The sequence below is a fragment of the Oenanthe melanoleuca genome, chromosome 2 (genome assembly GCF_029582105.1).
Source record: "Oenanthe melanoleuca isolate GR-GAL-2019-014 chromosome 2, OMel1.0, whole genome shotgun sequence".
Classification (NCBI taxonomy): domain Eukaryota; kingdom Metazoa; phylum Chordata; class Aves; order Passeriformes; family Muscicapidae; genus Oenanthe; species Oenanthe melanoleuca.
Genome location: NC_079335.1, coordinates 130,942,659 through 130,965,244, shown reverse-complemented (window position 1 = coordinate 130,965,244; position 22,586 = coordinate 130,942,659). Strand labels below are relative to the sequence as shown.

The following is a 22,586-nucleotide window of genomic DNA, read 5'->3' as shown; positions in this document are numbered from 1 at the left end:
CATGGCTCAGGCCCCCAGAGAAGATCTTTAGAGACTTGAGTTGAAAAGACATGATGCTGCAGTCAAAGGAACAGGCAAAATGATTTAAGGGCTTACATTTATTTCTGCCAAAGCACTGGCTTAATTTTCTTTGTGTGTCTCAATAAGCCACCTCTGTGAGAGGGACCCTTACTTGAAATGCCTGTATGTCCTAAGCTTCAAAGTGGGCACCATTGAGAGGTAAGCTGAGACAAACATCCAAAGGCAGTGTAAAGGCCAAGCTGCAAAATGAGCCTGTTGTTCATCTTCTCTAGCACCACAGTCACACACTTGCATGAAAACAGCATTTGAATGAATTAAAATGCAAATCTACATTTTATTATATGAAATTGAGACAAATGATACATACTTGAAGCCTGCCAGAGTAGCTATTACAAACATTAATACAGTTTTAGATGATGACTTAAACCAAATGAGAGGATGGAATAGAAACACTGAAGAAACACCTTGTGAAACACTACAGGAAAAAAGCAACTCCTGCCATAGTTACATTAGTAAAATAAAAATTAGCAGTAATTCTGCTGTAATGGGCTAGATCTGTCTTGTGTAGACATGTACCTCCAGGGAAGCCTCCAGCCACAAGGTGTTTGTGCAAGGCAGAGAAGCAGCCTGCCAGCAAAGAACAACTGCAGGGGTCTCAAACTACATGGGAGAGGACTCTGCACTGCCACAGCCTAATGGGATGTGGCATCGTCCAGGAATCCTGCAACAAGAGGCCAAACAGCCACTGGCCTGGGCCAGAGCTGCCCAGTGGATGTAAAGATGTATTTATGCTAGGTCTGATTTAGACTGTGCTCTACACAATCAGATCGCTTTGAAGGTTTGCCTTGTGCAATCATTTCCTTTGTCAGGAATCAGAAAAAGACTGTGAAAAGACTGTGAACAAATTGTTTAGGCATTGAAATTTAACCCTGTGGAATCCTTACAGTGTAGCACAGTGTGACACAGCAGGAGCACATTTGTCAGGGGACTGAAGCCTCTTTGCTCTCTCTGCACAAAACATATACATTAGCATTGTGTGGGGTGGGGGTGCTCCGAGCACACGAGGCAGCTCTGGGGACACAGCTCCATGCCTCTGCTGCCTCCATCTGCACCACTTCTGCTCTCTTAGGGAAAATAGAGGCTTCTGATTCTTCAAGACTGTCTTGAAGCCCTTCCATTGCATTTTGTTTCAGAGATTGTATAAGTTTTGATTTTTAAATAACCATAATGCATGAGAGAAAAATACTGAGTATTAGTCTTAACAATGATCTTGTTAAGAGTCTCAAAGTTTTTCCACTAGCCTTAATAGTGATAGAATATCCTAGCATTAATGTCAGGATATAAACACTAAAACAAAAAAGGCATTTGGTAGAAAGTAGTCAGTTCCAAGGCTTTTCATTTAGCTGAGGTCTAAGGAAAGAACCCTTCTGGTGTGGATTCTATACCAACATCCATGACAGTTTCAGTCTCAGTCACCATGCAGTAATATACTGTGCATCCCCTGCTCCTCCTGAAAAGCAGAGTCTGAGAGCACCAAGTACCTCACAGCAGGAGCACAGCCCTCTGTAGAAATAAATTTTAACACAGGATCGCCCACCAGTGTTTGTGTCAACTGTTGAAAAATAAGCTGACAAGAATAGAAAAATAGTCATTTGGAATTTGGCAAATAAAACCCACTCTAAATAATTTCCAACTGCAATCAGTGTTTGCTCCTGCTTTACAAGTAATAGATGAGACTATCCTTCTTTCATAAATCCATTCAGTTATACGTTTAAGAAAGTAGGTAAGTTTCTCTCCAGTGGAGGTTTTCAAATACTGTCTTTCCTTGTGGCTGCCACTATTTCTATATCCCATTCCAGAAACACTGTTTAGTAGTCTTTGGGGAAAAATTAAAAAAACACACACACAAAAAAAACCAAACACACAAAAAAACCCCACCCACCCAAAAAACCAACAAAAACCCCAAACAAACAAACATAAACAAAAACACACACACAAAAAAAAAAAAAAAAAAGAAAAAAAAGACCCACAAACCCCAAACTGAAAAAAAAAAAGAAAAAGAAAAAGAAAAAGAAAAATGGTTAGAATAAAAAAATGGTAAATGACAGTTACATAGGGAAGACTAGAGGGTTGTTTGTTGTGTGATACACCAGAGGAGTAAACAGAATAGAAGTCTCTTCACTCTCCAAAAGAAGGCAAAAATAGTTTCTGGAAGTTCTACAGATGGGAAAGAGCTCATACCTCTATGCGGATGTGATCTGCAGCTTCAAGACTTAAGTTCCAAATGTGTTTTAACTCAACTCTTCAGCTATTTTAGCTCTTGAAGGATAAACCCTAAGCCACTTTAGTCCCACCAGTCCAATGAGTGTGACCTAAGTGTCCTCAGATTTCCTCTGAACGTGCTCAGAACTTTGCTAACACTGCTCCTGCAGCCAAGCAAGTCTCCTCTCTTCTGAGCTACACAAATGTGCTGCTGTCCCTCATAGAACCAAAGCTCCCAGGGTCCTTCCCTTTGCATCCCTGCAAGTTCTGAGTCCACTCTGTCCTTCTCAAGAGGAACAACTATGCCCAGGCCAAACAGTGTGCTGCTCCTTTCCTCCACAGTGAATCCTGCCTTAATTAGGAGGACTTTTGCAGAAGATGTATTATCTACCAGGCCAAGATCACCACACTATCATATAATGCAGAATTCTGCCCTTGTATCATCTTCAGATCTGATTATTTCTTTGTTTAACTGCTACTAACATGTTTGAAGATGCAAAATCACAACACTTTACTTCCTCAAAGGTAGCAGTAGGAGATATCTCAGTGCAGAAAGAATTCCATAATTAGAAAAAGCACAGAGGGCAGCTTTTTTCCCCTCATCAAGCTTGGAAGCTTTAAACAACATGCAAAAGCAAAAGGAGAAAATGGTAATTATACTGAGAAGGCTAAAATTTGAATGAGATAACAAACCTTTCTTGTGGAAAGAAAAGGAAATGACTGATTCTAAAAACGTTTCTGTGACAAATCATCACTCCTGCGTGAAAGTTCATATATGTAGAAATATCTGGTAGTAATGTTAAAGAAAAACAAAAAGGAACAAAAACTTAGCAACAAACAAATTTATAAAGAACAAAATATAACTTGCTAGAATTGCTGAGCTTTTTCAGTAGTTCAAACAGTAGGAGGAGACTTGATAATCAAGCAAGGTTTTCAACAGCTGTATTTGTATTACAGTCAAAGGCATAAATGTGAAATGCAGCTCTAATAAAACACTGAAGTTTATAAAACTGGTTGGTAATTTTCCACCCTTTCCAGAAGTATCTCAGAATATCCAGGGGAATAATACCTGAAAAAGAAACATTTTGTTTGTGTGTTAGACTACAAGGCACGTTCTGTGCAAAGCAATGAAACACTATGCATATTTCTACTGATCAGGAAAACATCCTAGCATTAAACACTGGTCAAGGGATTCTACAGTTACTCCTCTACAATGTTTAACAACCTGCTTTTCAACTTACATTGTCATTTATACTTGGAAGTCAGGTTTTTAAAAATATATTTAGCTTCTTTTAGGGCATGTAGGTAAGCAGCTACATTTGGTTCAACTTCAGCTGCCATAACCATTGTCTTTACTAAGAAGTGTAGGTTTGAGATTATTGCCTTTAATAAAAAAGCATGAGTTTACACAGAACTGTTGGCTGCAAATGACAATAGTCTGCTGCTGTTTGTCAGACATAAGCACACACCCATAAACTCACATGAAGTCTACATCCATGAAAGGGACACTGGTTCTGGAACTAAAAAAATTGTCACAGTGACCTTCTCTCTCTAATGCCACTCAAGGATGGACATTATCCAGTAGGTTTTCATTAGGGCAGGACTCTATGGTGCCATTATTGTCCTGCTGTCATTGTCATTCAACTGGTTTTCCATAATGGACCAACTACATGTACTCAATATGCAAGCATCAAAGCTGTATTTAGTTCTTGTTTTCCAGGTTAAGAGTATGTGAAATTTAATACTGTACTATTCTAAAAACATACATCTCAGTATATTTCTAATTTTGCAGGCATGTGAATTTCCACCCCTGAGCCCTGAAAGCTTCAACTATAGACAGGAACACACCTCCATGTAATGTAGGCCTAAAATATACTAAAAAAAAAAAAAAAAAAAAATCCCCAATGCTTTCCCTTAAAGGAAAAACTATTTACTTTGTTGATTTTCATTTTTCTGGCTAATTCCTGCATAATTTGACTCTTTTTAAACTTCTCATTACTTCTGTGATTTGTAAAACTAACTTTCCAATGCATTACTGTATTCAGTCTGCAAACAGCCTAAAATAACAGGTCTCCAGGACAAGCCCAGAGCTGGATTCTATCATAGCTGCTGTGCCTCAGGCAGCACAACCACCATCAGGCAGTGGCACAAACAGGCAAGCAGGAGATGCTCAAAGGGGCCTTTTTCTTTACTACATCCCAGACTAGATGAGTAACCTTTTTTTTTTCATTTACAGGGGGAAAAAACAGCTATAACAAAGAAACATTATTAATATCCAGAATAGCATAAACAAATTCCTCTTTCCCGCTGAAGTACTAGCTGCAGACTAAAATTTCTTTATGGCTTTGCTTTTACCCATTTGACAGCCACTGGCTTTTCTTTGTGGAGACAAGCAGGGCTTCATTTTGTGAGACTTAGTTTCTAGCTACTATTAGCTGAAGAACTCTGCTGCTATAATTAAAATTTATGATGCAGATTTTCAGAGCCTGTAGAGGGAGTACATGAGTACAACATCCTTCTGATGTGTTGATGGAGTGAAGGACTGGTAAATGGATATCTAGAATCTAGGAGGGCATTTCTCTCATTATTACAATTTAGGATGGTGACATTTTGACTGTAAGCTATTTAATAGTGTTTCTGTATTCATTAAGGGCAAAGTTCAACTTGGTGCAGACAGCTGGTGTATGGTCCTTTTATATAACACTTAAGCCTTGTGATGAGGTTCAGGGAGGAAGGGCAGCTGTGGGCAGACCAATTGTGCAGGAGAGCCTCTGGACCCTCTGCACATCAGAGGAAGTTTCAAAGGAACCTCTGAATACACTAATTCAGACACACTATTGCAAAAGTCAAGGATGTGACCAAAGATTCACCAACACCTGTCTTTTGGAGCCTAAGTAATCCACAAATAAGGTACCAAAAAAAATTTCCCACAGATATTCAGAAGTATGAGTGGTTGTACTGAAGATTCAGAGTCCATGTGGGCAATGCAGGACTGACTTTTCATCACACTTTCCTGCAAGAACGTGGTTTTTTGGGCTTTGTTGACAGACAAAGAAATTTGATTCCAAATACAAAAAGAGAAAGCATTCTAATGTGTGTGTCCAGAGGTTGTGTTACTGCTGGGGCAATTAATCAAAAGTTACACTTTGGCTTTATTAAAACCAAAATTCACATAGGAGTTAAATTACTATATTCAATCCTTCCTTTGTGGTGCTCCTGTGAAAAACATCTAACAGTGTTAGAAGTATGAATTCTTTAAATTTCATTTTCCCTACCTTACTATTTCCTCTGGATAGCAATTGTTAATAGTGTTGATATATTCCTGAAGAAGTGACCCAGGTTCTGCTTTTATTTCTTGAACCTTTTTAAGTCCACCAGTGGTTACAAAGAGACGACGGGCTTTACTGTCATGTGGTAACACCTACACACAGAATAGTACATTAGAAAAAAATTCTTTTGAATTAATCTGTATGCCACTAAGCTCAAATATTGCTTACTTGTTTTTAATTCAGAGGACAGATAAAATGGAAAATCAGAGAAACAACATCTGTAATGGCTACTGTATTATAACACCAAGTTATATAGGGAAAAAATAACCATAAACCAGCCCTTTATGATGACAACATAATTTATCATACTTTAATACATAACATATAAAAATAATGAATTAAATATTTATCCTTACATAAATAATATTTCTTAAATTATTCCTACAGAGACAATAAGATTGTGCAGAATAAATAGATAATAAAAACAGAACACTAACATGGAATAACAACAGCATCTGTTCCACTTAAACCAAGTTATTCAGGTCTTTTATGTCAATTCCCACAGTTTAATTGTAGAGCTGAATTTTATATCATTATAATGATCTAGTATAGATTAGTGCACGAAAACAATACTGAGAATTGTTGCAAGTGAACAATACAGCCTTGAAGCATTACATGCTACTATTAAATTCCTAGATATTAAAATCCTTTAACACACTGTGTAGCCATGGAAGCCTTTTACAAACACACACAAAGCAAAAATGTGAAGTTTCTGCAGCCAAAGGGGATGAGAAGCAGAAATGATCAGACAATAACATTCTGTGCTCCCTGAGTGATGCCAATAGGCAGCTCTGTCCAGAGGACGGCAGGGAGGGAGGGAGGGAGGAAAGAAGGGAGGGAAGTGGGGGCTGGGCCAGGAGAGGGAGAATGACAGCATGTAGTCTATAGGCCCATAGGGCTGCAATATTATTAAAAAAAAAAAAAATAGAGAGAGAAAAAGAAAGATAATGCAAGATGTCAGCTGCATCCACAGCAAAACCAGATGCATTTAAAACCAACTCTGAGAGTTACAGATCATGAGGGCAAAAGCATTTTGTAAGCTTCCACACTGGTCAGACATTAAGCCATAAATTTGACTGTATTTCAGTGTAAAACAAGAGCCTCAAAATGATGAAGAAAAAGAACAAGATTTCTTCCATTTATACAGGCAAACAACCTTCATTTCTGTGGTTCCTCTAGGCTGTACAAAATCAACACACAGGTAAAGAAAAAGCAGGGGAGCACAGAGACTTCTCTCTATTGTATGCTCCACAGAAGTGTCAGGAGCAACTGTGATTTTTTTCATTGTGGGAACTGAACAGACGTCTGTTTTCGCATATCTCCCACAACAAGAACTGCCAAGGAGGAACTAGCAAGGAGACAGGATATGGCCCTTTCCCTGCCTTCCTCCTCCACACTGTGACTTCCAGGCTGGATAAGACAGCAGAAAACTCTCTTGGAAGGGGTCCTAAAGAGACAGAGAACCTCTGAGACACAGACCCTGTCCCCAGTCCAACCTGATACAGCACAGAATTGCACAAACCCTGAAAACACTAATGCTAAAATGCACAGTCCAGCATGAAAAACAGATAGCACCCCATTCTGAAGCACAGCTTGGAAATAAGGCTTCTACTGTGCCATAAATAAGCCCACAGAAGTAACAGACCACAGCTCTAAGAATAGGAAATTCCCAAGCTACAGTACAGGAGAGAAAAATGCTTTTACTACAGAGAACTTAATTTTAAGAGTATACTTCAGAAGAGCAAATGCCAGACAAGTATAATTTAATAATATATAGGCAAAGGAGAAAAATGAAACAGAACAAAATATCAGCTGATATGAAGGACATAAAACCATTTCAGCAATTCAAATTACACTGGTAACCGATTGCTATGCACTTGGCTCGTTGATAGCTCCAGTCAGAATGGAGAAGCAAAAAGGACTGGATTCTGTGCAAATCTCCAGTCTTTGAACAGCCTCAGCAAGAAGACAGGACAAATTAAATGGTGGCAATGTAATCAGGAATCTGCAGTGCTTCCAGACCTGTCATAATCAGAACTGAGTATCAAGAGCCTTTTACTTGGCCACTTCCAGCAAGAACAACTCACCAACAGAGCTTGGTATACCCTGCTAACAGGTTACACTGCAGAGTACTGCACAAAACAGTCTATAGTTTAACAGGATTCCCAACATGAGCTGACGCTCCAACTCTCTGAATTACTCAGAGAGTTTTAATTAAAATTTTAAATATTTTGAATAAATTGTATCACTTTTACATGCTGCATTCAAATCAACAATGTATTTAGCAACTAACTTCCTAAATTTTGAGAGGCATGAGAAAATATTTGGAATTTTTACACTTTTACACTTTTTTATTTAAGACCAAAAATTAATCAGGATAAAAGGAGTGATGCCTTTGTATTATTGTAAAATATCTGACTTAAGTCACTCCTGTACAGACAGCTTGTAGTTTATCTAAAACAGATGTGACTGGGATTTATGTGATACATTGGCTCAGCGAAAATATTTGCACGTGAGTTAATATTCCACTCAATCTCAAGAGGCAAGGAAGAAAAAAACACCTTGCTTATAAGAAACTGTTTTCCCAGTCTTAGGATGACTTATGGCAGATTCCAAATGAAACAGTATCCAGCTGTATTAGACAAAAGGACAGGATTCAAACTGCATTTGAAGGGCATGTTTAAGGATTCTTAGAAAACAATGACATTTTTAGAGTGACTACTTCTTTGGAAAGATAGCTTCCTTGCTAAATGGGAAACAATTGGCAATGAACATATTTCTTACCAAGCAGAGCCTTTTCTTACCTTACTAAACTGCCCAATAACATGCTTCATAATATTGGGAGGGGCATCATGAAGCAGTGGTTCAAGTGCTGGAAGATACGTGCATTTCTGAAGAATGTTCTTTAAGGCTTTCTTAGTCTATTGAAATGCAAAATAAACTTCCTCTAGTAAGGTATCAATGAAAACAACAAGAATTAATATATATCACTGAAGTCTGAGCAAAAAAGCAAGTTGATCAGAATTTCCAATGAGCAATTTCTGAATAGAAACTATGATATCTATCAGGTCACTTAATGAAGAATCAATTCTCTACTTAGATTTATTAAACCTCAAAACCTCCAGTGCATCATATTATTCTTATGTTATCTATGGTCAAAGTAATGGCAATTTTCCCTTTACCATAATGAAAGCTGGAGTAGACCCTTTAGGTAAATTGAAGTACTCTAACATAATAAGAAAGTTAAATCAAAACATGTTTTAAAAAATTGTATTTTAGAAATGGCTTACTAGGAGAGGCTGCTGGTCTGGGATAGCAAAGTGCAGTACTGTCCAGGCAGGGGGGAAAAGAGAGAGTGAAACAATTGTGCATTGGTGCATACTTCTGAAAACAAACTTGATGTTGACTGATACAAGCAGCAGTGACCTTCTTAGGCAGGATTACAGGCACAGCTAATTTGGCTTCAATATTTTTGAGACCACTGGAAATTACTTTATAGAAGCTACTTTACAGATCTGGAATGTGGTATTTCAGTGGAATGTGCAGAAGCATAGTGCAACATGGGAGATCATATCCTGTCCTATTACACTCTAACTGTTGCTCAGAAATACACTTTACTAAACTGCAACTCTACTAGCTCCCACACAGGGAAAGGCTCTAAACATGGGCAGGTGCATGTTTTAAAGAGCAGAGCCTTGATTAGCTGTTACAGTTTTATTATAATAATAAAAATGTAAGCAATATTATTACAAGGACTACAATATTTTCTACAAGAGCTTATACTTGCAAAAAAAGAAGTGGATAATTAGAAACGAGTCACAAGAAATTACAGCATTTATGGGTCTGTGCAACTCTGATCTAAACTGGGAAAAAAATAAGGGATTAGACTGTGGTGGCTGTAGCATATTATCTGGAATACAGCATATGAACATGCATTAGGACCAGCCAGTTCCCTAATAAATGACACAGCCTTCAGCCACTCTGCACCCAGGAAAGCTGTGAGTCAGTGAGCATCACTAAAAACACATATAATTTAGTAGTTTTTAAGCACTTAAACCTCTTGATTACAATTAATATACCATACTACAAATCTACTTGCTTTCATTTTAAGGTCTTCCGAGCTGCGTGTGTCCACAAAGATATCGAGCAGTGTGGGCAGCACGTTTGCTATCGCAACATGACGTGCATGCTCAGCAGTGTGTCTCCCAATCTGTCCCAAGGCCCAAGCAGCTGCTGCCTTAATATGATCTTCATGTTCTTCTATCAAGCAGGCACTCAGTGGTGATATTCCCTGTAGCATTAATCAAAAGCACAACCTTTACAGATGTAGACCAGCCAATGACAATGCGAAACAGAAACAGTTAGTTAGAAAATGTTTCTCTATTTACACTCTTCTAAAAAAACAAAAAAGCTGTAAGAGAATGCATGCTAGTGGTGTCATGATTTGCAAGAATTTTTAATAAATCTTAATAAATATAGTTTAAAAGAAACAGATTCAATGTTCTAAGTCAGGAAGCAGTTTGAACAAACATGCTAATTTAAGGTATTAGAAGAATACACAACATAATTCAGGCTGTACTGGGTAAACGTGGCAGTTTTTCTCAGACTGAAAATAAAAGAATCTGAGTGCTTATGATTATATGAAATCAGTTTAAGACTAGAAGGGCTCAATCAGTGAGTCTTTTTTACTGTCTACAGCACTAAATTTCAACTTATCAACCTCTTCTTGAGTCCAGTAGTTCATGTTTTACTCACCCAATCACTTCAAGAAGGGTTTCAACTCTTGATTTGCAGGCATCAAGAGATGGAGATCTCATATGTAGCTGTTACTAAAGTTGTTCCAGTTCAGGGTCTTTACACTTTCTCCACAACTACTTAGTAGCTAGTATTTTATGCCAAAACACTCCAACAGGAAACATTTCATGCTACTGTAGGTAGGGCAAGGCTACTAATCCTCTATCCTAAAAACCTTTTTCTCCATCCCATGAATCCCTTCTTTACTCTTTTCTGCACAGTTTTGTGTTTTGTTGGTTTTGGTTTTATTCACAAGACACTTTTAAAGTACAGACAGTGGATCTATATATATTATTACAACAAATAGATTAACTTCTCTTTTCCAATAATGCTTCATCATCTCTTCTTTCATACCACAAAGGACTAAATTATGGGGGTTTTTGCCACTGCACTACAACAGAAGACCACAATTAAGTGCTTGTCCACTATGATCCAAAAAATCATTGTTCAAAATTCATCCTTTCCAGGTTAGAGTGCCATGGAATGGAAATACCACTTTATATCATAATATCATCAATGTCTAACTGCATATGGTTATGCCACAGCGCACTTCTTTCAAATGGTTCCAGTTTACCAAACCCTGTCCTCAGCACTATGTACCACTCCACAAGCTTAATTTCCCCTGAAGCAGTTTTTTTTAATGGTTTTGGGTTTATTTGGTTTATTATAATTTCTTTTCTGGATTCATTGTTCATATTCATTAACATATTTAATTTCATCAAAGTTTGCCCAGATCCCTACAACAACTCTCCCGGCAGTTCCATTCAGTTATGATAGGAATCATTATTATTCTTCAAAAATCTAACTTAGGAGCTTCCTCCAGAACTTAATCCTTAATGGGTTTCATCCCATTTAATGTCAGGCACTCGACAGCAAGAGCATATTTGCTCTAGGCATCCCTGAAAGTGGAGACAGACACATCCAGAAAAGAAGAATCTTGCCTTCAGAGATGGCAAGAAAAAAGCATCTATTTCTTTAGTTTTAAAATACAGAAGAGCATTTTTGATTACTCCTACTTTCCCTGCATACTATACTATGTTGTATAGTATATATATATATATATATATGTCTGCAACTTCCATTTTTCAACTTGCATTTCTACTAGAAGACATTTCTGTTTCTTTGTTTATATTGTTTTGCTCCACTCATAGATATGTTTTAAATGACTGACATAGTGTGAAAATGGGTCAAAAATGGGTTAGTGAAATTGTTTTCTTCCTTCCATCATTAGTATTATTCACATCAGACTACTAAGCCAGATATTAATTTCACCTATTGCAAACATTGCAAATTCTCCCTCTTATACATCATTGCCCAGCAGAATTTATTTAAACCTGAAAATATATAACTTTACTTACTTGAAATGTCACTTGCACAACTGAATCAAACTACACTACCTTAGAAACTGAGGTCTTTTCAAGTCTGAAGATTGCTGTTGCAAGATACTCTAGCAGTAGTAGCAGAGTCACAGTAGTACAATGAAGAACATGCTATTAAGTTGTTTAAGGAGCTTTTGATGCATAAAATATACATTTTAAGAGGAAGCAGACTACAGAAATTCAATGACTTATTTTCTGTACTGATGCAATTGCAACACAGACCTTTTACATGTTTTGTAAAAAGTTCAATGCTACAGACACCCTTTTATCAGGTCACCACACAATTTCACTCATAGAAAGCAGCAATACCAGGAGAAAGTGCATTCATGACAGCAAGTATATAATCCTGTCACAAAATACATTCTCTGCCTATGTTAATTTGTATCTGTACCAAAGAATACTGCTGAAGAACTACAGGAAGACAACAAAGTGATAGCTAACCTTGGAGACAATCACTGCCATTGACAGGTTCTCCGAATGAGCCGCCACATAACCAAGTGTCATGATGCCAGGCAGTCTGACAGTCCCTCTGCAGCTGCCAATACAATCAATCAGAGCAGCAACTCCGCCTGAATTTACTATAAACTGTGAAAGCTGAAAAGATAAACACAAGAGATTAGATACCTTGAAGTATCAACAGGCATAAAAGAACCACATCAGAGAAGCCTTTCAATCTATTGCTCCTGTTTTGCAAAATAAAGCTGGAGTAAGAGTGATGTATCATACAGACTGCTGGGAACTAAGTGCAGCATCAAGTTTTCAGGAGTGAGACTAATCTGCTACTGTATTTTTCACTGACTTTACTGCAAGGAAATTAGGGTTCTGAATCCTTGATGCTGTGTAGCACGGAATGACATATTCTCAACTCCATCATCACACACCAGGGAAATGTGCAAATGACAGCCTATCACATGACTGAGCTTGAAGATGCACCTCCTGAGCCAGATACTGTTTCATCCTAGTGCCCCCTCATTCCCAAACCATTCCTATGGTCTGTGCAGTGACAGAGGGAAAGGCCCACTCCTCCTCTCACCTGCATTCTAAATTACCTCTGTGGCATAAAACCCTTTGTGGATCCTCATGCCTTGGCCCTGAAATCAAGAATTGTTCTGGATGTGCAAAACCAGCTTGGGCTGCACCATTCTTTCACGTTAGCATGCTCTGAGGGACGTGTCCAGGGAACACACTTGATGGGTAAGTCTGCCCCAGAATGCCAAATTACCTATTATAAGTGATAATCAAGCTACGCAACATGAGTTTCTACCAAAAGCAAACTTCTCACATCACTTAAGGGACAGCAGTAGCATATGTATGATATCAATAGTGCATAGAAATTAAAATTATTTTTAATTTTAATTTTTTTTATTATCATTATTTTCTTCATGCTTTTAGGTATATCCCATTCTCCCAACAGATTCCAAAGCAAAAGGAATATGTTCTTAGAAGTCAAAATTGAATGATCAAAACTGAGGCCCATTAATTCCCAATCCAATAGATTTCTATAAATAAGAAATCCACTGTTGTCTTAGAGCCTTTAAAAGGGTATTGTTTCTCTCATGAAATAGATAGATGAATTTTTAGTTAGTACTTACAAAAATCTGTTCATATGACAGTGAATTACAGCCAGTGGAAACCAAGTCCTACATCTGGACACAGCCAAGTGCACCTGAGCATGCAGAGCTCCTGCCGTGTCCCTCAGCCCTTGCTCTGAGTCCCTCTGCTGCTGACCTGCACATGAATTTTACTCCATATGCAGACAGAGCACCAAGATCCAAAAGCCAAGAGTCTCAAATGACACAGCTAAGTCCTCTAGAAATACCATTTGCCAGCCTGTCTCCACTACAACATGTGCTGCTCAAATAGAGTTCACAGAGCTGGACAGATATCTCTGTCACTCTGAAGTCAGACACAGACTGTGGCTTCCCATTGGGAGTCCCCAAGATATTTCCTACTGCTCCTTTGGAGAGCTGCTGGCATGGCCAGTTCCTCTTGCATGGAGCTTTTCTGACTGTCTCTGCAATCCTGAGCTTGTTCTCCTGACTTTAGGGCACCCTTTTGATAATGATAAATCCTTTACTTTTTTTGAGGAACTGAAGTTGCATTGCCCATGAGGTACAGAGAGAAAGCAGGAAATGTGCCAAGACTGTAAACTTTTATCACCAGCTTAAAGACTGGCAGACTGAAGAAACTGCACAACATTCATGTTTAAACACTGCTAGTTGTTAAGTTAGTATCATGATTTTGAAATTACTATGCTCAGCATTAGTGCGTTCCACAAATACATGGCTTATATTTCATTCCAAAGTAATATTTAGAGCCTTTTAATTATCTCTGTGGTCTGGCAGATTAACATAGTTATAATTATATGGTTTTCCAATTTATTTTGTATTGACTTTGCCAAACATCCCCATGTTCCTATGGGCAAAAACACTGTAAATGCTCAAACTCAAATACAAACTCAAGTTACCATCAGGTTAATAATAAATAAGAAATTTTTTGACCTTTGCTGTCATTGGAAAAATAATTAAAACGTGATCCAAGCACCCCTGAAGATTTTTTAAAATAAACACACCATCTATTATTGTTAAAAGATGATCTTGCAATTTATTAGCTAGTATCATGACTTCTGTGAGGCTTTTCTCATAATATTTTTAATATCTAGGACTGACAGTACTGTCAGCCAAGAATTCCCTCTCTGTGTTGATATCTCATAGAATGAAGTAGCTAGGTATACATTTTATGATTCCCAGTTTCCTAACCCAATTCATATTCAATACACATCTCATAATATCAGCAAGCATTTCCATATTTTCCAATGAACATGCCAAACAGCCATTTGCCCTCCCTTTCGAAAAGCAAATGACAGAATAATCCTGTATTTTATTTAAAGTGTAAAATCTAATGATATGACCTTGTATTTGCATTTTCAAGGTTTTACCTCAGGCGTATGCTTTGCTATCTCTCTAATTAAAGTTGCACCATTTTTCTTGACATATTCATCTGAGTCCTTCAGGCATGTGAGCACAACTGGGAAAATTTCTGCTTCAACCACCAACTCTGCAAGATCCACAGAATGCTTTGCTATTTGGCTTAGAGTTGACAGTACCTGACGCTAGTAAATAAAAATGGTTATAAAATCAATAGTATACAAACATCCCACAACACACACTACCCCTGCACACAAAAATCTATTGCATCAAGGAAAACAAAGCAGGACAGGGAAAACAATTACAGCTATTTTACAATTCACTGAGTCAATTCATGCACAAATATAATGGCACAGAACATTCGCTGGTCCTGAATAAAAGTTTCTCTTTTGTTTTATCCCATTCAAGCTTGTATGTATTTAAAAAAAAAATTAAACATATATACATATACACTCTTTAAAACTGTAATCTAAAATTTAGTAAAATCTATAGAAAGTATTCTTATTTACATAAATTGAATCTGTCATATTTATATTAAGAAATTTTTGTGGCATTTTTACGTCGTCTTCTGTTTGGTAGAGTTAGACAGAAAATTTATAATAAGAAACAATTTTTTAATCAATTAAACGCTAGTGATTAAACCTTTGACAGCAGCTATTCACATCAGATAGTACCTCCTAAAATACAATAAGTTCACTATTAACTGGCTTATCATATAATCTTCAGTATGCAAAACCTTTTTTGCAACTGAAACGTGCAAATTTTATCTATTAAAAGTATCTGTTACATTTTTCATATACTATATATTTCTAAAATCCCCCATATTACTCACTTTAAGGATTAGTTTAGCTGTTCCTCACAGAGCTGCAGTTTATATCCAGTAGCTAAATTTGTAAATATGTTCAGAACTCTTTGTCACTATCTACATGGTTACATTTTGTAATACCCAAACCAAGAGCTTCTAAATAAATGTGCACATCCGTACCTTTGAATCAATCTCAAATAATGACTGGTATAATGGAGATTTAAAAAAAAAATTAAATGTACCTTCAGTTTAGCATCAGGGTTCGTGATCATCTGAGCTAAGTGAGCGATAGCTCCTGCATCCACTACTGTCTGTGCTAACTCTGGAGAATGCTTTGAAATATCACTGAGAGTTGAAGCAGCAATCCTTTTCAAAGCAATTTCTGGCTCCTGGATACAGAGCACTAAAAGAGGAACAGCGCCTGCATCCACCACAGCTTGTGACAGTTCTGTAGGTCCAAGGAAAGTAATTAAGTGAGTATGGGTGACTGACCCTTGTGCAAGCCATTTTTCACCCTGACAGATACAGCAAAGGAAAAAGGGGAGGGTGTAGTTCACTGTCTCGACATCTGCATTTCAAATCAGCCCTCCTGGTTTCATAAACCGTGTGGACCAATCCACAACTGAAAAGAATGCAGGTCAATAGATGGACCCCCATTTACATGCACACATTTGAGGTAGATTAGGCTGAAATGGTTTGTTATTCTGTTTTCTTTTTCTTTTTTTAAAGTAAGCAGATGTCAGCTGTTTAAACCCTGGCTATTCTACACTGATCAATAGGAAAGCATTTTATGCATGGCTAACAACAACACAGAAAGCCAAAGTACCAAAATTTTATCAACCAGCTAATTAGAGAGCATTTTACCCTCTTTAAATGATAAGCAGATATTAGCATAGATCAAATGCCAAAAACAAAAATACAAAAAACATACATAAAAGATTTATCTTACATAAAAGATTGCAAAAATGGAACTTGCTGATCAAAACTAGTCTTTGCTGTCATACATGGGATGAGACAGAATTTATACTTTAATGACAAGAAAATGTTATCATACACAATTAGACAAATGAGAAATATCATCAGTGATATTGTGTGTCTGAGATTAGCACAATATCCTTAACTAACTGCACCTTAAACAAAAAAAAAAAAAAAAAAAATCCGAGCGTGTGATTAGCTGACATGGACAAAAATTACACTATTAGAAATTCATTAGCTCTCTCTGAGTATGCAGCATTAATCACAGTCCTAAAATGAGAATTACTGGATATCAGAAGCAAAATTTATATTATAACCAAGCTGTGCTATTTTAAAATAGTGTCGAAAAAGTGGTAAAAACCATAGGGGATTCAATAATCTATTAGGTTCTTCGTTCAGTTCTGCTACATCTTATTATGCATATCCATTATTATCTTTAACATTTATCTTGACTTACAGTACCATGGCAACATATGGCTGTTGTATTTCAAGACTCTAACTTAGCTTTTGATTTATAGTCCATCCATAAAGAGATTTTCATACTAAGAAAAATACAGCATACTTCATTAAATATACATAGACTAATATAGTTTTTCATGAAATCTGTAAGTCATGTCATCATTACATTGTTAATATCCAAATAATGTTCCAGACCAGATTGGTTTTCAATTAGTGAGTTATAGCCACACACTGCAATACATGTGATAAGTCAAATATTTACACTGTATGTTATTTTATGATACAATATTTTAAAGAAAATATAAATATTACATCAAAAAATTAAATCATGCTGTAATTTTTAAACAATACCCTGAAATTAGCTTAGTTGGCTAGAGTATATAAATATAAATATTACATCAAAAAAATAAATCATGCAGTAATTTTTAAACAATACCCTGCAATTAGCTTAGTTGGCTGGAGCATAGTGCTAATAATGGCAAAGTTGTGGGTTCAACCCCTGTACAGGCCATTTACTTAAGAGCTGGACTTGGTGATCTTTGTGGGTCCCGTCCAATTCAGAACATTCTGTGAATCTATAACATTAACTCTACAAATTTCATTTTTCAAATAAATATTTGATTGAAAATGTAGTGCATGCATCCTCAAAGTACACAAATCATAACATTTCAACAAAACTCAATATCTTCCATTTTAAAAATCTGAAAATTTACATGAAACGTATGTAAAAACAAAGCTGAAAAGGAGCTAATCAATTTAAGTGGCATAAGCTACACTTAGCTTTTTGTGAAAAAAGCCATGCTCAGTTTCTTCAGATTGTGTTTTGCTGCTGAACCCTGACCAAGTGGAATACATGGTGACCTACTGACCAATAATCCAGATTAACCTCTCCAACTGTGCCTCAGAACTTCAGACCAACCAGCTCCATTGCCCACAGTCTGCTGGGAAATGCTCAAATCAAGAATCTGATGTCAAGAGAGACATGGTGCTAGAAGAATGGGCTTCTTTGATGTCTTATGAGCTAAAATGAAGTTCCAGCATGGAAAGAAAGAGCAATACTTTCAGGTCACAGCTACACTCAGGCATGCAAAAGTAGCTGTAAAAGTTACTAAGAGCAAACTAAATCTGATTCAATTTAGATCAGCTCTTGCTGTTAGAAGTCTGATATCATTTAAATACTGATGGTTACTGTTGGTCATGGGTAATTAAATGGTTTTTCTTCCAGTGGTGTTTATAAGGTTCATGGCTAATAACTTACCACATGGAGGGCTGGACCATGTGTCAAGACAGACAAGTCGTAAATGGACTGTCAGAAAAACAGAAAAGCTGAGGCAGGAAAGAAAGGAAGTACAGTATTTCCCATCATGTTTCCCAAAAAATTCAGCCCAAAATTACAATTCTAAGTATTAATGATTCTATTATAAATTGTAATTTTTTTTTTTTTCTCAAGACAAGGCTCAATCAATCTTCCTACTTGTAGAACATCTTTAATGCAGATTATATACTAAAGGATTCATTAAATTTTGCCATCCAATTAGAAACACAGAGGTGGGAAAAAATTTAGACTGAGAAGAAGTTAGAGGTGAAAACAAACTTGGCAATAAGAAATTTTTAAACCCAAATATTCAGTCAGAAAAAAATTAAAATAACTGAAACAAATTACAAAAATACTCTTCCATATACAATGTCAAGGCTGTATTATAAAGGCAAAGACAAGACCTACAGCTGCAGAGGAGAAAGACAGCAGAGAAAAGATAATGTATGATCCTCATTTAATTCCACAGAAGGTTATGAAAACCACAGGCTTGGAATTCACATTGAGGTACAACTTAAGGAACTTGTCTAAGTACACGATGATAAAGTTGAACTTCTCCCTATGTGAATGGAAGTAGGAAATTGAACTCTGCATGTTCAGACACAGAAGAACTATGGCTCAAAACTGACCATAAATTAATTGCTTTCACTCAGATCTGCATGAGGAAGATTTTAGCAAGTGGAGATACTGCAGATAAGACTCAAATGGATGTAGAAGAAAGACTAATAAAAACAGATTTTGGAGTCTGAGATGCCACCAGTTCTAGAAGTTGTACTAGACTTGCGATGGTTTGTCTCAATACAAGAGTACTCATCAGGGATGAAGAAATTAAATCGAAGTAAATTGAAGATTTGTCATGAGTTTATGTGATCAAGAAGAGGGAAAGCCAACAAAGTGGAGTCAAGATCCGACCTACACACCCACTGAAAACAGTAGGGAGTCTTACAGAATTATTTTAAGTTAGTTTAAGGTGTTAAAAAAAAAAACAAACCCTACTAATATTAACACATTGGCAATAATAGCATAGATTTCAAAAAACAGATGAGGATAAAAAAGGTGAAGGTGAGAAAGTGAATGTCCAGGTTGTCACCAGAGAAAGAAAATCTGTTCAATATTATATTGACAATATACAATATTATATCCCCATAGGAGGGCAGCAGCAACACCCCTGGCTGGAAGGAAATGCAAGTTTCAGTCGAGACCAGGGCTCTCAAACAGACCTTGCTGCAGTAGCTGCTGCATCCACAGGAAACAACAGGTTTTGACCAAAACAACCACCAATACTGTATTTTTCTGAGGACTGTGTGATCATGTTATGGCCACATAGAAAGACTCTAATTCCCACAAGTAGCCCAAAGGCTGCACTTTGAAATCAGAGGTTTATGCAGGCCCCTACAACCACAGTGCTGAAGATTCCACTGGAACCAGTGCGAAAAGCTTTCATCAGGAGGATGGAGCTTAGACTCAAATCACTTAAGAGCTGACCAACCACTTCTTGTAGTTGATAATGCTCTGAGCAGGAAGCAGGACTAGAGATCTCCCAAGGTCCCTTCTATGAGCTGAGAACCACTGCATGACAGAAAATGAGCAAAACTCTGCTCTTAGCAATACCCTTCAGTATAAACAGTATTGCTTGTTTTTGTTTTCCTACCAATTTACAATATACTGAAGCAGGTATGAGACAATTAATAAATTACACCTTTAATGCAGACAAAGAAAATGGAATGCCAAATTATTTGCATATTTTAAAGAAAACAATTTTGCACTTTAACTGAATATAGTATAAGCAAAATGTTACAAAATAATTTTCATGGACCTGATGGTATTTACGGTATTTAAAACACTTTACACTTCATTTTGAACACAAATAGTAGAAATAATGAATGGCAAAATCACAGCACACTGATTGGTAGACTTTGGAGTAAGATCAGTATCTGAAATGCAGCTCAAAAGGAAAGAAAGAGCAGAACTGCAAGATCAGTTTTGGACTCTGACCTGGCAAGATTTCTAGCATCTTGAAACCTCATGAGACATTTGTTTTTACCTAAAATCTCACAGGCCTTCTGGAGACATCTGTTCATAGAAGAACTGCATTTCAAGAGATTTTTGTTTGAAGACAGTATAGAACTTGCAGAGCAGAGAGTGTTTTCATCGGGGAGCAGGGGGGAAAGCCTCAACTTCTCAAAATGTGTCTTGCAAGCCAAGACAAAATGGAAATTTCTCAAATAGCTCTTTTCATGGGAACACACACTGCAGTTCTTAGTATCTTTACTGGGTCATGGATGCAATTTCTGATTAAAAGCAGAGGGACCCTCACCGTTGCAAACAGTTATCACTGAGTGCCAGGAGCCTGTGACTGCACTCATGAAGACAGAGGTTCACATCCTCTAAAACAAATCAGGACTTTAATCCCAAAGATATGCCCTAATTATTGAACTTTCCTTGCAGGGGCAAACAAATCTCCCTACCCCATAATCATTTTAGGAGAGAGAAAAAGTCTTGTCTTAATATTGTCCAATATTGCAACAATTTTTGAAACTGAAAAACCTTTTGTGGCTGGGGGAAACCATTTCACACCCAGATCTATTGTTAAAGTTAAAGCTGCACTATGTGTCCACAGACAGTCAGTGACAGAAAATCACAACAACCAAATTTTGTCAACAGAAGCATGTCAGCCTAATCCAGAGTTTCTTGAACAGTAAACACCAGCTTTTGATCAGAAAAAGTCTCTCTATCCCATTTCTCCATCTCTGTATCCCATCTCCAAAAATACCATGTTGCAAAGGAATGCTTGTAGCAGTGTAAGAAACATGTGATGCACAGAGCAATCTTTTTTTTAATATAACTGCTCTACGTTCAACAATCATCTTAGAGACATCCTGTGACTGTGTTATAGAGGCAGGTAAATCCTCTAAATTGGCTGTACCTGGGCAATTTTTTCAGGGATCTCTAGGCAGGCTTTTGTTGGCATTCGTGGCTTTTTTACTGATTTTATCTAGTGATCTGTCTGTGTCCTGATGCTTGCAGCTTGGTAACACACAATTTCAACCTAATTTCCGAGGATGCTGTTCTTATTGTCATTGTAAATTGACATAAGGTATGCACCCATTCACCATCAGCAAATAAATTATTCATAACCGTGGAATAAAAAATTTTACAATAAATTTGTTGTCTTCAATACCCCCACATCACCTCCATCTTTGCAGACAATGCTGTCACAGAGTGAACTGGATCACCCTAAAGCTCAGTCAGCATTCATGCAGTGAATAGCATGAAGGGCAATTGAAGTGAGTCAATATTGATTTAGTGACATAACAAAACTGCAGAAATGTTTATGTTAAGAGTAACAGAGACACACACACACACTACACACGTTTATACAAATGAACGCCTTTGATATTTAAATAAATGTCTTTCAGACAGAAGGAACATTTTCCACCACCAGCAGAATTCAATCCTGATGACCGAACGATAAAAAATCATTACCAGAGAGATGTCCCAAGAATTAATTTGTTCCCCAGAAAATGCAGTCTGTTAGAAAGGTGCTAACAACTTTGGAGACTGTCCCAGTAAGCTAACTCTCTAAGTGGGAAGGGGGAATCCCCCATGCCTTCTGCAGTCCAACATTCTGTATTGATTAAAAAACAGAGAAAATCACTTTCAAAATCAGTCTATGTACATTTTAGAGCCAAAACCAAATATAAAACCATGAGTTAATGTTATGATCCTAAAATTAGTTTAGCTTTGAACAATACAAACATGAACCCTTTCTCCCACTCCTTCCAGATAGCAGTTTCTTCCCTCAGTTCATTCATTCACAGTCTAAACTTTTACTTGAACTATATAAATAGCTGGTAAAAGAACTATCAGCCACGTGGATCAGCTTTTAAATAGGAACATGACACCACCAGTGAGTTATACAACTGCCTGTGAGACAGCAGTGAAGTATTCAATATTGGATTCCTAGGACCTATTCCTGACTCTCAGAGAATAGTGTGGTCCACTGGCTAAAGACAACATAGTGCAATAAATTTGGCCTATTTATCCTGCAAACACTACTGTAAGCAGCATGAAACTTGCTTCTCCTTAGGCTTCTCCATTCAACTATGTATATAAAAGAAGAACTAATGTCAAGCAAAAGAAATCTGGTTCTGCAGTAACACCTACACAATATATAAAGATTCAGAAATCTCTTCATGAAGAGGAATAAAGCAGAGTGTCCTTTTCTGGCCATGGGCCCAACACATCTCCTCTTAAAGCACCTCTCATAACTGGGCACTGTTGGTGTCAGGTATGACAGTTTCCCACAAAAAGGTACAG

The 22,586-nt window shown here is 37.1% G+C and overlaps 1 protein-coding gene across 1 annotated transcript in view; it reads right to left on the bottom strand.

Annotated features, from left to right (window-relative positions):
* Positions 1–2,142: 2,142 nt before the first annotated feature.
* Positions 2,143–22,586, bottom strand: part of SPAG6 (sperm associated antigen 6) — a 35,082-nt gene continuing 14,638 nt past the window's right edge. The window contains exons 5-11 of the mRNA XM_056485491.1: positions 15,760–15,965; positions 14,724–14,897; positions 12,227–12,379; positions 9,712–9,903; positions 8,417–8,533; positions 5,559–5,704; positions 2,143–3,352 (exon numbers count right to left, since the gene is read on the bottom strand). Coding sequence (XP_056341466.1) covers positions 3,286–3,352; positions 5,559–5,704; positions 8,417–8,533; positions 9,712–9,903; positions 12,227–12,379; positions 14,724–14,897; positions 15,760–15,965 — 1,055 coding nt within the window. The 3' untranslated portion in view covers positions 2,143–3,285. The remainder of the gene's footprint in view (positions 3,353–5,558; positions 5,705–8,416; positions 8,534–9,711; positions 9,904–12,226; positions 12,380–14,723; positions 14,898–15,759; positions 15,966–22,586) is intronic.